The 14,981-nt window shown below is 49.4% G+C and overlaps 1 protein-coding gene across 3 annotated transcripts; it reads left to right on the top strand.

The window, feature by feature from the left end:
- The first annotated feature begins 1 nt into the window (after position 1).
- Positions 2–14,449, top strand: wasla (WASP like actin nucleation promoting factor a). 3 transcript variants are annotated; one of them, XM_086209860.1, is made up of 12 exons: positions 2–640; positions 3,611–3,745; positions 4,078–4,164; positions 4,392–4,488; positions 5,583–5,606; positions 8,917–9,118; positions 10,054–10,096; positions 10,872–11,025; positions 11,652–12,289; positions 12,649–12,757; positions 13,187–13,270; positions 13,410–14,449. In XM_086209860.1, the coding sequence occupies exons 1-11, from the start codon at positions 536–538 to the stop codon at positions 13,246–13,248; spliced, it is 1,656 nt and encodes a 551-aa protein (XP_086065986.1). In that variant the 5' UTR covers positions 2–535; the 3' UTR covers positions 13,249–13,270; positions 13,410–14,449. The 3 variants fall into 3 exon arrangements, with proteins under 3 accessions (XP_086065986.1, XP_086065985.1, XP_086065987.1); XM_086209859.1 differs by having other exon boundaries at positions 5–640; positions 13,187–14,449; XM_086209861.1 differs by lacking the exon at positions 5,583–5,606 and having other exon boundaries at positions 7–640; positions 13,187–14,449.
- The last annotated feature ends 532 nt before the right edge of the window (positions 14,450–14,981 follow it).

Here is a 14,981-nt window from a genome sequence, read left to right as displayed (position 1 = left end):
CGGGCTGAACCATCTTTGGAATTCTTCACCGCTGAGAAAGAAACACATCCAGAGCCGTTATTTTGAACAAGATTCAATCATTCAATAGTACCATTCAATATATCCGTGTTCGTTACCTGAAGTTCGTTCTCCATATCACGGTGGATATTTTAGATTCTCAGTGAAGCCCCCCCTTCATCTGTTACAAGTGGTCTGCTCCGTGTAGCTGCCATGTTGGATGTACGCATCGCTGCTGCAGCTGCTGGAGTTTCCGATTGAAAGTTTAGCGTTTGGCCTGTCCGAAGACACAGAGGAGATAAATTATTTGTTATTTTATCGCAATCAGAGAAGTTACGGTGCTTTTTTCCAGGAGGCGCATCTCCGGGAAATACTCCCCGTCCTCCTCCGCCCTCCAGCCCCTAGTCGGCGGAGATGATCCGGCTGCAGGCCAGGGCCACAGGAGCTCGCATGGGCTCTGTGTAATCAACGGCGTTTGCTCAAGCCGTCCGAGGGTAACTGCATCGTTTTGGGGGATTGGTAAGAAGAATTTGGAGCCATGAACAGCCACCCGCTACCCCGCAGGGCTGCGAACGTCGGCTCGATCCTCTTGACCCCGCAGGAGAACGAGTGCCTGTTCGGCTACCTGGGCAGGAAATGCGCTGTAAGTTCGGTAGTTCGATTCCACCTGCAGGCTCCTTCGCTGGTAGCCGCATTTAGTGTGGCGTTAATTGGAATGCTAAAAGCCAAGGTCCCTTATATGTAAATACTCTGCAAGCATAGATGTTGTTGCTAGCTAACACTGGACAACACTCACGTTTGAGGGCTAGAAGACTCGCGCTTCGTCGAAATGCAGGATATTTGTTTTAACCGGCATCCGTTAGGCGGTATTTTACAACCGGTTTGGACAGTAATCGATATTTACCGATGTTGATATTATCTACATACAGAAAAATACACATGAACATGTACAATTTGAAAATATAGCCTGTTATCTTTATTTCCAAAGAATTTCCTAAAATCAACAACCCTATAATATATTTATTGCATTGTTGGGAGGGAAAAAAAACAACCAAAACTGGGCTGATATTAATTTGGGATTTCTACATGAATAAAATACCTAACTTTGCTTGGAGAGATGATATGTCAATATTATCTTGCACCCCAGTGCTTAGAGATAATAATGTCTGTCTGTAAAGACAAAAACAAAGTTTCCCTCAACTTGTGTTTTCATTAACCACTAATTTTTCCTTTCTATAAAATGATTTCTAGGTAAAGCTTTTTGAATATTTTGCCCACACCAACTTATATAAATGTAAGAGGCAGAATCTCTCAGTAGTCGATCGCAGCAGCACCACAAGTTCCTAAAACCATCATTAAAATAAACCCGATCCTCCAACAGCAGCAGCAGAATGAGAGCGCTGAAGGGTTGTGTAACTTCTGTTACAATCCTGCAGTCGTCCGATCTCGTACTGTGGTCTAACTTTGTTTGAGACGTTTTTACTGACTGACTATAATTTGTAAGTGTTATTGATGCAAAAATGATGGTTAACTACAGCCAAAATTATCATTGCTTTTTTAAAAAATGAAATGTGTTAAAATCCCCAGTGAAGTCGGTGAGCCAGCTGACGCGTCAGAGCTGAAGAGTCCCGAGCCGACGCTCTGTTTTGGTGGCATGAGACTTGAGACTCGACTCAGACTTGCCAGGAAAGACGAGTCAGCATCCCTGGCCCTTTTCTGTGGGGCTACACAATGTTGAAAGTGTATTTAATTACTTTGAATGTCGCTGGTGTTGCAGTATGATCACCGAAGGAAACTGTTGTTTGTACATCGAGCTTTGAGCCTGTAGAATCGACGTGCAGAACATCTCTGCTGCACCGGAACATCTGATAAAAAGAAATGGTGTGACTCCATGACCCTGTGACCGATGTTCCTGTGATTGGAAAGTTGCATTGTGTCACACTGATCGGTGGTGAATTTTGATGAATTGTGCAGGCTGCTGAGCTCCATTAGGAGTGCAGAGAAATAAGCTGAGCCGGGTCGTAGCGCGACCTTGATGATGTGAATGTTTCGGGGACGGGCGGAGTTTCGAGCCATGGATGTGTTGAAGCTCAGACTGACAGACGTCCTTTTTGGCCCACGTGAAACTCACATTTCGGCATCTGACATCCCTGATGGGAATCATGGGATACGGTTGAACGCTCCAGAACATTCGGCTTCGGAGGCGACCTCGCAATGACATTGCTTTGCCATCTTCTTGTGCTGAGTTGCACCTCGACAGAAGAAAATCTGCTGAGCCACAAATTAAAGATCAACTTCAGAGGGCAAAGCGTTGGTTGGAAGTGGATTTGTTCTCATTCCAGTTGATGGATGGATGTTGGAGTCACAGTTCCAGTGAAACCAGTGGCTGCCATCAAGCCATGAATCGGTCTCAAATCTGACAGATAGCTTGTGGAGGTTTGTGGTTAGCAGATGCTAGGATGCTAGCAGATGAGAGCTGCATCGACTGTGTGTCTTGTGTGTCTTGTGGCTCTCTGTCCCTGAGTGAGAACTTACAGAGCGTAAATGAGGCTTTTAACAGCTGACTTCTGACCTTCCCTGATGATGCTGAGCACCGATTTCACGGTGGAAAGTGTTTCCTGCTGCTCGTTTGCCCTGCACTTGTAAATCAGTGAGGAGGAAACAGGCGCAGTGGCATTTCCTCTTTCTCCCCCAGCGGCTGGAGTTAGTTTCTGCTGCAGAGGGAGGAATTCTGGCAGAGGATGTAAGACTGTAACCTCTGCAGAACCCAGCGATCGAGAGCGCAGTGAGGAGGAGTGCTGAGGGTAGCTGGACGCCTTCCTGTCATGATGAAGATGAAATGCTGTCAAGAATGTAAAATTCGCTGCATTTCAAATGAAACCATCACAGAAGTTGAAGGGTGACTTCCAGCTGTTTGTATTGGCAGGACATTTAAGGACATTCAGCTGGAACACACAGTCACGCGGCTTTAAGACGACTCTGCAGCAACATGAGCCCAAATATCAGGCCCCGTTCAGAGCGGCTGAGACACGTCAGGAGGGATCAGAGGATCAGCGGTGGTCCGGTCTGGGCCACACGTGGCCACATTCTCTGACTGGGACGACTTCATCATGTAACGTTCGAGTGGAAACACGTAGATGCTCCTTGTGTGGCGCAGCATTGTCAAAGATGGGAGCGTCAAACCACCTGGTCGGTTTGCTTTGTCGAGCTGCACGATTATCAACGGCGGTCTGTGGAATGTGAGGCTGCAGCACAGTTGCAGCGCAGCTTGAAAATGTCGTGCTCTGAATGAATAAATAAGTGAGGGAAGTCAACGTGGCTGGCGGGGGTGTGACCACAGGTGTGTCTAATCTCATAGATGTCCAGTACCCTGACACAATGGCGTTCATTGTTTGTTTTTTTTATCCTGCACGTTTGAGAACCATTTGCATACCTGACTCCTAATCTGATGTCCAGAGGTCTCAGGATAGTCCAGCAGGTGCAGTCGCCTCGATCGGCAGCCACATTTGCATCGTGTAGATTTCCTCCTCGCTGGTGCTCTGATGTCCTGCAGACCCAAGAAGTGTGGGACTCAACGCTCATGTGTTCACGATCTGGTTTGTCTGGTGTTCAGACGCTGTGTTCGGCGGTGGTCCAGGTCTACGGGGCTGACCGGAGCTGCAGCTGGGTGAAGCGGTGCTGCGGAGTGGCCTGTCTGGTCAAAGACAACCCTCAGAGGTCCTACTTCATCCGGGTGTTTGACATCAAGGTGAGACTGAAGTTTAATAACAAGGGGATACTTGAGCTTCTCCTCCTGCTGAAGCCTCAGATGTATCCACCACGTCAGCCTTCAATTACTGGACAACCACTGACGTTCCCACCGGTCTGAAGTGTACAGCCAGAATCACACCGGCGTGACATCACCTGTGAGGAGGAGCAGGAGGGGGGCTGAGCAGGAAGTGGATGTAAAACATGTGAATGGATGAGCTCCAAATTTGTCAGTGCTGCTACCGAGACATTAGCTTGTCTAGTCAGTGCAAACTGCAACAAGAACGCGTGTGTGTGTGTGTGTGTGTGCGCGCGCTTGTGTGTGTTTCTCAGGAAGGGAAAACCATGTTTGAACAGGAACTGTACCACAACTTCTCCGTCAGCTGCTCCAGGTCCTACTTCATCACGTTCGCAGGAGACGTAAGTGTGCAGCTCCTCAGTGAGGTGTGACCCCTGCTGCCTTGTCATGAGACGCAGATCAGATTTCTGACAGTTTCAGAACGTGCAGGCATACGAGAGAGCGTCAGGTTGGCAGGTCTAAGCCACACCCTCTTTTCTGGGTTAAAGAAATGTCTCTGCTGGGGGTTGGACAGATAAATAAATTGATAAATATATGTAAGGTCGTCTCTTTCCTCTCCTCCTCTCAGACCAGCCAGATTGGTCTGAACTTTGCAAGTGAAGAAGAAGCCAAAAGATTCCGAGTCGCCATCAACGACCTGCTCAACCGACGGCAGCGCAAAACTGGTGAGTTTCACCCTCTGACCTTTTTCGTTCTCTGCTTCTTTCAATCTTTGCAACCTTTCTAAAACTAACCGCTTCGGTCTGGGTCCCAAACATCTCCGCCTCGCCCAGATCCAGCCGTAGCCACGGTGATGGGAGCTCCTGATGTTAATCCGTATTCCGCCGTGATCACGAAACTAAACACGGAAGATTCATACGCTGGTCAGGAGATTCCCATGCAGGAACAGAAGGAACAGATGAGACGTGGAATGTGTCAGACGCTCGTGGGAGTCTCACTTCTCCTCGTAGAGATCACGTTATGCCCTCCGTTTATCGCGCTCAGTCTCAGTTTTGGAGTTCTTAGAGGAACTTTCTCAACTGCTGTTGAAGGTAAATTGTAGTGAGACTTGATTCCCACCCCGATGAGCTGATAGTTCTGATGTCTGCACACTTTTGGTCCCAGTGAGGGGTTTGTCTGTGCTTGTGTGACCATGCTGACGCATCATAACCTCACTGAGTCTCCATGCTAACTCGAGATGCTAACAGCACGGCTGGTGGAGCAGTTGTGAGCTCTGGATTTTCCAGGTTCCCTGGTTTCTTGTTGGGCGGCGTCTGTTTTCCCTCCCAAATCTCAAGTTTGCTTGTGTGAGCGACGTCTGTGTGGGAAGGCTGTTGGTCGTAGCACGCGTGAGGCTGGCCTGTTGTCCGTAGATGTCGATGGTTATGTAGAAAAATGAATATTCGACAGAGATGTGAGCGGACGTTTGCTTTGGGACCTTCTGTGCTCTCTGGACTCCGTTCTTCCTCCGGCTCTCCTCCGGCGCCAGCCTTTTGAAGCTCGCCGCTCCAGCTGTGATGATGACAGAGGGTTGAAAGGCTCTCATCGCTGCTGCTCATGTTGGAGACTTCCTCGGCTGTGCCTCCGACTCCTCGCCTGCTGAAGCATGCTGCTTTGAAGGCTTTAAAACACTAATCTGAACTTCAGCACGCTCTTGAACGGCTCATCTTCTTGGCTCACCTCTTGAAATACCTTCCTTTTTAAGAAAACCATTTATGTTTTCTTTATACTTAAGTTCATTCTGAAACTATAATTGCTGTAATTTTTTTTTCTTTTGCAGAGAAAAGAAGCGACTCTAAAAATGGTATGTTGACTCTTTATCACGTTCATACAGAGCTCAGGTGGAACTGGTGGAGTCAGAGAAAAGCTTCTACTCAACTGTTGGGTCATGAGATCCGTTGCTTCTTTGGTCTGATGATAACAGTACTACATCTGTGTGACTGGGGGGCGGCGCTCTGGTCCCCCCTGACATGTTGGCAGTGCTCTTCCAGAGACTGGTGCAGGTTAATCTGGACAGCAGGAAGTCCATCTGTCCATATGTAGACCACATGGCCTCTGTTGTTGTTCCTTGAAACCCAGTTGTGATGCACGTCGGTCTTAATCTGTAATCCTTGATTACGGAGTCTCGTTGTGTTTAGACTTCCTTCCTCCACTCATGTTGTGTGATGCATACACACACACATTTATATATTTGTATATATATATATATATATATATATATATATATATATATATATATATATATATATATGTGTATTTTTTTTTCTGCTTGTTTGATGGCTCATATTTATATCAGCCAAATCGGAGAACACGACAGTAAATATGACACATGGGCCTCACAATAATTATGTAAGTGAAGAAGAAAGTTTACAGTGGATCAGTTCGTTTACGTGTGTTTTGCTACTAATGACACGGGCGTCAGTGAACATCAGCATACGCCGTCTCTGTCATGGGACTTTGGCCTCTCGTGGTCGTGTGTGAGTGGTGGCTCGAGCTCCTCGTGTGACAGCTCTCACTCGCTGGTCGTTACGAGCTTGCACGTATCCAGTAGAGATCGTTGGAGTTGGCAGTGCCTCAGTGTGCTACGTGCGCGCGACCACCTCTGCAGGACCGGGTCTCAGTGACTCCTGGCTGCCATCACCCTCGGATGGGATCACGTGCTGGCTCCCAGTCTACACCCGGCCTGTGCTGCTCCCTCTGCATTGGTGCTGACAACCCTGCATTGTTGTGCCCACAACATCAACACGCTGCCCACATGCAAATCAACCAGAAGGCTGCGGTTTTTCATGCTGGGCTCATGTCAGTCTGAACATGGAGTGAGTGGGACTGAACTGGTCCAGGCAGCGAGGGCCAGCATCTCCCATTTGACTGAGCGAGCACCACCATGGTGGTCTAAGAACCCAGGAGTGGGACGGTGGTCGGGATCAGCTGAGCCACAGTGAGTATCTTTACATCGGAGAGTGCTGGGCGCCAGGATACGGTTTAGAAAAGCTGAAGCAGAAGACTCACTATTTAGAGGTTTTAGAAAAGTCGTCCTCGTGTTGGCTCTCTAAAACTACACGTCGTAGCAGGTCCAGGAGAGCTTGTTCAGGTGTCTTTTCTTAGAAGCAGTTTGGCTCAATACGCTTTTGTGTCTCAGGAACATTTGATTTGTTTGTTTAGTTCCGTTTCTCGTAGCGAGTCAGTCACCATCTCAGAAGCTCTCAAGGGCACACAAGTTTACTCTTATCCCAGGAGTTTGTTCATATGTCATTCTTTGCTGGATTTTTTTTAGGTTTTGTTCCTTCAAAAAGGATGAAAATGTATATTTTTACGGCTGCTGGCAGTCTTTTCTTGATTTATGGATCCCTCTCTGGAAGCCTTTGTCTCTGTGTCCTGGGAGCCGTGGACGTTCTGAGCTTTGCTTCCTTCAGGGTTCTCTTCTCTCTCCAGGGAGTGTGTGGAGCTGCACAGATGAGATGACATAGTGGCTGTTGCCTCCGTGTTCTTCTTGAGTCAATGCACCGTGTGACTGATCCTGAGACGAATATTCTTTCATTATGATTTCCCTTCATTCCTTTCGCTGCTGTGGTTGTGAAAACGGGTGTTTGAAAAAAGTCTGAAACTGAACCTGTAGAGGCCGACAGGAAGTCTGTGTTTTTACATCTTAAACCACGTCTTGAGGCTCATCTCGTCGTGGACGTGACCTCTGTTCACGGGCGCCAAGTGAGATGAACATTTGTCTGTGTAACGACGACTGACTTTGGTTGATAATTCCTGATGTCAGTGTTACCTGGATAAGTACTCGGCCGTATGATATTCACATTTTCAGTTTTGAAAGAGGGCGCAGAGAATTTAAGACTTGAGCAAAACTGGGCTGATTATAAAAATCACAGATTGAGAAAATGACGGATACGGTGGCGCCGCTACGGTGCATCGGCCATCAGAACTCTCAGATGCAGCAGTGAAACTCTTGAGTGTAAATTGTGTTTTGGGACGTTTGGCTGCTGCACCTCTGGGAAGCAGCTGAGTCGGCACATCATCCCTGAAGACGTAAAGAAGTTTACTTTGATGAAGCGCTCTGATTGTTGGCAAACACTGACGCTGCCGAGAGCAGGATTAACCAGCCAGAGACAGATCCGGCCCTCCCTCAATCATGTCCTCGGGATTATTTTAAGTTCCTCTGCAGTGGCGCAGACTCATTCTGATTCAGTGGATGAGGAACCTGACACTGACAGGGTTCTGTTGTGGCTGTCCGGACGACACGTTCTCATAGTGAGAACATGGGGAGGAAGTTGCTCGTGCAGGTTCTTCAGGAATTACGCCTCCTACCCTCTGGTCCGACATCCAGCCTGCAGCTCCTTCACAAATTCATCGACAAACTGCGGTGTGGAACTTGTGTTCGGGAGAAACTGTGATTCTGAGTGGCCGCCAGTCCTGACCTGGGAGGGTAGACCAGGATGCGGCAATCTGGTCTGTGGGGTCGTCTGCTAAGACCCCCAGGCCCATCCCGGTCCTCTCAGACGGCAGATTTGAGCCGAGCCTGTCGGTCTGGTCTGAGACGTCCAGCATTCACAGGGAGTCGAGGGATTTGGACTGGGATTAGCAGTGGATTAGTGGTCAGGTCTGATGCTACTGCGGTTTGCGGAGATTATGAAGAATTCGAGGACTAAACAGCCTGGACCGGAACAGGGGGAGGGGTGGAGTAAGAAAGACAGATGAAACCATATATGAAACCAAACGCCATATTGCCGCCAGTTGTTGCCGCCAATATGGACAAGACTCCCAGGAGCTTCCTGCGCCAAGATGGCCGCCTCCTTGCGTTGCTCAGCACCGAGGTACACATGAATGAAGTGATGAGATCCTAACAGCCTCAGCTGCAGCTCCGACCTGAACCCTGTTAGGACTGCAGCGGAATTCAGATACGGGTCAAAGTTTACTTCATACTTGCTCTCTACATGCAAGCTGGTCGGTTGCTCATACCTGCAGCGTTGGCCAGGTAAACCAGTGTGGCTAACCAGTAGTGTAGCTAATCACCTGTGCAGCTGGATGACGCATGTTCAAGACTGTGTGATGTTCTATGTCCCACGAATGAAAAACAGGTCTGACGCTCATGACTGGGTCTCTGTGCGCAGGTCCGGCTCTACCGATGGCCACCGTGGACATCAAGAACCCCGAGATCAACAATGTCCGCTTCCTCAACTCGCACAGCCACCAGCAGCCGTACCACATCAACAACATGCTGAGTCATGGAGGCCTGGCCCGGAAGGACAAGAAGACCAAAGGCAAGAAGAAGAAGCTGACCAAGGCTGACATCGGCACGCCCAGCAACTTCCAGTGAGTTCTTACCAGAGGTCATCAGGTGTTCACCATGAGGAGGGAATCGGCCCCTGACAGGCAGTAGAATAAAGACCCTGATGGTTCCTGTTAGTCTGCACTGGGACCCAGCACTTCCCGTCTTAGATACTCTCGAAAAAAGTGTCATTTCAGTGAAACTAAAAGTTGTTTCATGCACGAAAAAACGTTGCTACCGTTGGCTGGCCTGCATGCTTTTATTGGTTCCTGGACTGCTAGAACATACTTGCTGTCGCCGGTATTTGAGCCCCTATAAATTAGCTTGATGGAGCCCAGCACGCGTACTCAGTAGAACCAACTCCCTTGCTCCGACCCAGAAGTGTCAGTTTCCTGTTTTCAGCTCAGATCAAAGCATCAGTGGAAAGAAATTGTGGATTATACCTGACGATGACCTTCATTGACAGAAGTTTTAGGACGGTTTAGCTGTTGTCAGCTGCTAGTCTCCGTTAGCTTCAAGCTAAATCTACGTGGCTGGCTCTTCCTGCATTCAGGAGTCACTAAGAAGTGACACAGGAGGGAAAACAACACCTTTGTGCGCTCGAGACTCGAACTAGGAAGTACATGAAAGGCTCGATACTTTTGGATGAAAACATTTGAGAGCAGCAGTAAACATGTTGGCTGGCTCTGAACACACTGAATGAAGTCTCTGTTTCTGACACAGAAGTGTGTGTGTGTGTGTGTGTGTGTGTGTGTGTGTGTGTGTGTGGGCTCACTATTTTGCATGTTGGTGACCATGTTCATTCATTAGCCATACCACATATCCTCTCAGTGCTCCCAGGCCCAGCTGACCTGGGGTGAGAGGCGGAGCTCGCCCTGCGCAGGTCTCCTGTCAATCACAAACCTGGCAGATACATAGTGGAAGTACTCGTGTGTGTCTTTGTGGTGTGATGTCATCTTGTCTGTCCTGTCTTCCTCAGGCACATTGGTCACGTGGGCTGGGATCCAAACACAGGTTTTGATGTGAGTACCCCTTCAGACACACACGCACGCAACAACACAATAGCGACCTGTGTGGTCGCTGCATGACGGAATCGCACAATAGGCTCTTGTTGCTTCCTGCTCATATTCACAAACATCTCGTTTCATGTCAGAGGCTGCACAGACAGAATGTTCCAGAGAGGCTGCACGGCCACGCTGGCAGCTGATATACAATCATTAATCAGCAAACGGGAAGAAATGCAAATATATCCTGGCAACGCCTGGCGTCTGAGGTGGGAATAGTTTTACTGGCCAGAGATGCTCGGTGCCTGATAGCTGAACTTGCATATCGGCTGATAACGAGCACAGATCTGATACCAAAAGGCCAGAGAACTTTGTTAGGAGGCCTCGATACCGGACACGCCCACATTTGATCGACGTGACTTCACAATAGTTAATTCTTCTTTGCTGCGGTGGAAGCACAGCATGACTTCCTGTGTAAGCTACTGTTTAAGAGTGCAGAAGAAGAATTGAGTGCCTTCATGTGAAGTCAGAGAACCCTTGGAGTTACGAGTGTTTTGGAGGATGTGGTATCAGGTCGGAGCACTGACTTGCTGACTCGTGATTCTGCGTCAGCCAGTATCAGAGGCTTTTCAGATACTGGTATCGGACAAACTCGCAGAGAATTTGGAGCCAAATCAGATCTGTAAACAATACTTGACTAAAACCTGAAACCGCATTGTTTGATCAAAGAATGAGGTGAGCAACCGTCGTGGCGTGGTTGCGTCTCTGAACTGCCGTCTTGGTGCTGTTGCAGTTGAACAACCTGGACCCTGAGCTGAAGAATCTCTTTGACATGTGCGGCATCTCGGAGGCCCAGCTGAAGGACCGCGAGACGTCCAAGGTCATCTACGACTTCATCGAGAAGAAGGGAGGAGTGGAGGCTGTCAAGAACGAGCTGAGGAGGCAGGGTGAGTATGGGGGGGGGGTGCTATTGCTGCCCTCCAAATGAACCACATTTTGGGAATAAGTGAAATTTCATGGCTGCAAAATAATAAAATAAAAGGACCAGATGCCGTAATGGTGCCCAACGCTGTCTGGTTGCTGTCGGACAAACGGACATCTTAGGTTTCCAGATGAAGAGAAGTTTGCAGGCGCAGCCTCAGAATATTCAGTACCAAATGAAACGACATGAAGTATCGACTGGCGGTACACGAAGCAGGAACTCGCCAGCTTGCGTCTGGAGCAGGAGAACTCACCGGGTCCTTCTAGATCAGTGACCCAGTTTGTTTCTTGGTTCCACGTTGAGAACCTCAGGTTTAACTCTCAGTTGGGATTAAAGTCAGTCAACACGTAAATGAACATGGAGACTCTTTGCAGGAGGGATTCTGCTCCGTCACGTGTGAAGGTCCATGATTAAATGTTATTAATGTGATGAGAAGGAGCCAGGGGTGTTGCCATGGCGATGTCAACAACCTCACGGGTTTTTTGGCGTCGTCTCGGCCACACAGGGAGAAACGCTCCCTGATTATGATTGACAGCCACAAGTGACGTCCACGTCAAGTTGGTCTAATAACTCTGATCTCCCCCCCTACAGCGCCCCCTCCACCTCCCTCTCGTGGCGGCCCCCCACCTCCTCCTCCACCCCCACACAACTCAGCTCCGCCCCCTCCTCCTCCCCCGCCATCCAGAGGAGGCCGTGGAGCCCCTCCTCCTCCACCTCCGTCCCGAGCCCCCGCCTCAGCTCCCCCTCCCCCACCTCCCTCCAGGCCAGGAACTCTGGGTGCTCCGCCTCCCCCACCTCCTCCCACAAGGGGAGGTCAGCAGCCCCCTGCGCCCCCCCATCATCACCATCACCACCACCACCAGCCTCCACCTCCTCCTCCTTCATCTTCCTCACACTCATCAGTAACCCCCCAAGCCCCACCCCCTCCACCTCCTCCACAGCCCCAGCAGTCTCCAGCAGGTGGCGGCGGCTGCGCCCCTGCTCCGCCTCCTCCCCCTCCACCCCCACCTCCCCCGCCCGGGCCCCCTCCCCCTTCAGAGCTGGACAGTGTCGGTGGAAGCGGAGATTCGCCTCATTCCCCGACGCCAGGAGGGAAGTCTGCGCTGCTGGAGCAGATCAGAGGAGGCGCCCAGCTGAAGAAGGTGGAGCAGAACCACAGAGAGCCGGCCTCCAGCACCGGGCGAGACGCGCTGCTGGACCAGATCCGACAGGGGATCCAGCTAAAGACCGTAAGACGCTCATCATTGGGTCCAGTAAAGTCCTGATACTGAGGGAATGCAGTTTATTCTCTAGTAGACACAACCAGTCGAGGTCTTTAGGTTCTTCACCGTCACCACAACAATGCACTTTGTCTTCCAAGTCCTCACTGGTAGGAGCCGTGAGCTCACTACCATGTTTCCCTCCTCCTGTGTCTCAGTGACCCCAGAATGCAGGAGGATCCAGCCATGTATATTTAGCTTGAAGCTAATGGAGGCTGAGGGCTAACAGCAGCGACTGTGACATTTTACCTGCTCGTAAACATCTGGAATGTGCTGCACGCCTGTGCCTGTGCTTGACTTGGTCACTGGATCTGCTTGTGTGTCTCCAGGTGTCAGATCATCCAGAGTCTGGCCCTCCCACGCCGGCTCCCACCACCGGAATCGTCGGCGCTCTCATGGAAGTGATGCAGAAGAGGAGCAAAGCCATCCATTCCTCAGGTTGGTAGGAAGACTCGGTTGAACCTGACGGCGTTGTGTCCTGTCATTGCTTCACCTGCCTGCGTTGGTGAGAACGGTGCTGAGTAACCGCTGGATCGGGTGCTTCTGTGATTCCTCGGGTGCTTCTGTGCTTCCTCCGGTGCTTCTGTGCTTCCTCCGGTGCTTCTGTGCTTCCTCCGGTGCTTCTGTGATTCCTCCGGTGCTTCTGTGCTTCCTCCGGTGCTGTCCTTTTCTTCCTGGATCTCCAGGCTCGTTCCTGTGCTGCTTTGTTGTGCTTTTAATTGCTTAAGAAGTGAGTGGAGTTCGTCACTTGTGGTTAACCCCAGTCCACCACCAGGTTAACGCCCGGTGGTGGACTGGCGGTGCCACCAGTGACTCCTCATCTTGACTCTGCAGACTTCAACACTCGTGACTTTTTTCCTCTTGCAGACGAAGACGAGGATGACGACGAAGACGAGGACTTCGAGGACGACGACGAGTGGGACGACTGAGCGCCGCCTCTCGCTCGCCCCGGTGCCCCCACCAACGCTAAAACACTACAACATCCTCTTACAAATCTTCCAGAATCGGACTAAAATTGTAATGTAAATGTAGGAGTTTGCTGTATATTTATTTTTGATTTCCTTCTTGTTTTTTTAAATTATTATTTCAGTCTATCCGGGCAATACCTCATCCGTTACGTCTTCGTCAGACACACCCCTGCAGCTCCCAGGATGTCCTGCAGTTGAAGCACTTGGTTCATTCCTGGCGTAACGACGCGCTGCTCCGCGGAGAGGAGTTCTCCTGTAAAAAATGCTTCTTGGTAAATATTTCTGCGTTAATTTCTTTTGTTTTTTCGCGCCCCGTGGGAGAGGCTGAAAAGGGAGACGACCAAACAGGCAGGATCCTCTTTGTGTTGGATTGCGGTCGCTTAAAATGCGAGAAGAAATATTTTCGTACTTTTTCCTTTTTTTTTCTCAGACCTTCGGGTTCTCTTCAATTGTAGTTTACCTGTGTTATTATTTTCATGACCTTTGACCAAAACGTAGAGGCTCGGGCGCCTCCTGTGGGTCTGCAGCTTTCTTTTTTAAAAATTAAGGCAGTTTATTTGCACACCGTTTGGAGTTTGTCAGAGATAATTGGTTTGTTCCAGTCAGGCTCCGGTGACGTCATGGGTGTTTTTAAAAGGTTTTCCAGTATCGTGACCTTTTTAAAAGGGACTCTAAACACGACAGACAAGTTCATAACTATCTTGGGATTAATCGGAAAAAAATATTACTCAGTGACTCCCACTTGTGAATCTGTGGTTTCATTCTCGCATCTTATTGGTTGCTTTAGTTGTGACATCATTCCACTGTTTTCAAGCCTATCCGCAGGTCAGTGTTTCAAAGAAAAGTTAAAATTCTCCTGTCCTTCAGTTAACAAGCTATAATTTTATGCAATGCAACTGTAAATGCCTCCTCGTGGAGAAAACTTTAAGAAAAAGAAGCAATTAATAATAATGAACCAAATGTGGCATTTGCAAGCGGCTTGTGGGTGCGGCGACGCCTGTGGTCCCCCGTCTGTAAACGGTGTGAAGACATAATCAACGCTCGTTTTAACTGTTCGTCTTACGTTTTTACCGTCCGCCGGCTTGACGCTGCACCGGGAAGCCACGACACAACTGACATCAAACCTGTGAAGAGGGCCAGGAACGGGGAGGGTCCTGGGGGGGGGGGGGGGGGGGGGATACTAAATTGTATACTTAAATAAATGTTAATATTTACAGAGAAGTTTGTCTCCTGTTCTTTGAGCACGTGGCGATGGATCCTGGTTCGAGGGTGGAGAAACTCTTTTGGAAATAAGTCTTTTCTCCATCATTGCTGGTTAGCTTAGCTTCCTGCTAGTTCGCTTAGCTTCCTGCTAGTAAGGTCAGCTTCCTGCTCCTTAGCTCTCACATGGTCCAGGACTTCTGACCCTGAATCTGACTCTTCATTCAATCAGGTCCCTGCTGTGGCGCCATCTGGTGGTGGTAGTGGGAACAACACTGCACAGCAGCAGAACAGTTAGAACAAAACCTCTGTAATGAAAGTGTTTATTTTTGTTTTGTTTTAATTCGGGGGAAACCTGCGGGCCCTCGGGGGTTCCCCTCGAGAGGGGAAACTGAGTTTCAGTTCCAGAACAGAGCTGATCTGCGTTAGTTTCGTTCATGATGACGACGAAAAGCCATCATCAAAGGAGCGCCGATACTTCGAGTTACTATGGC

The sequence above is a fragment of the Aulostomus chinensis genome, chromosome 7 (assembly GCF_037954235.1).
Source record: "Aulostomus chinensis isolate RoL2024-O1b breed Wild chromosome 7, RoL_Achi_v1.0, whole genome shotgun sequence".
NCBI lineage: Eukaryota > Metazoa > Chordata > Actinopteri > Syngnathiformes > Aulostomidae > Aulostomus > Aulostomus chinensis.
This window is presented reverse-complemented; position numbering and strand designations above follow the sequence as displayed.

Bases quoted from the DNA above. Each gene is read 5' to 3' on its own strand.
- wasla (XM_086209860.1), top strand. From the start codon at position 536: ATGAACAGCCACCCGCTACCCCGCAGGGCTGCGAACGTCGGCTCGATC. The intron at 4,165-4,391 runs GTAAGTGTGCAG...TCCTCCTCTCAG, and splicing joins TCATCACGTTCGCAGGAGAC to ACCAGCCAGATTGGTCTGAA. The intron at 5,607-8,916 runs GTATGTTGACTC...CTCTGTGCGCAG, and splicing joins AAGAAGCGACTCTAAAAATG to GTCCGGCTCTACCGATGGCC.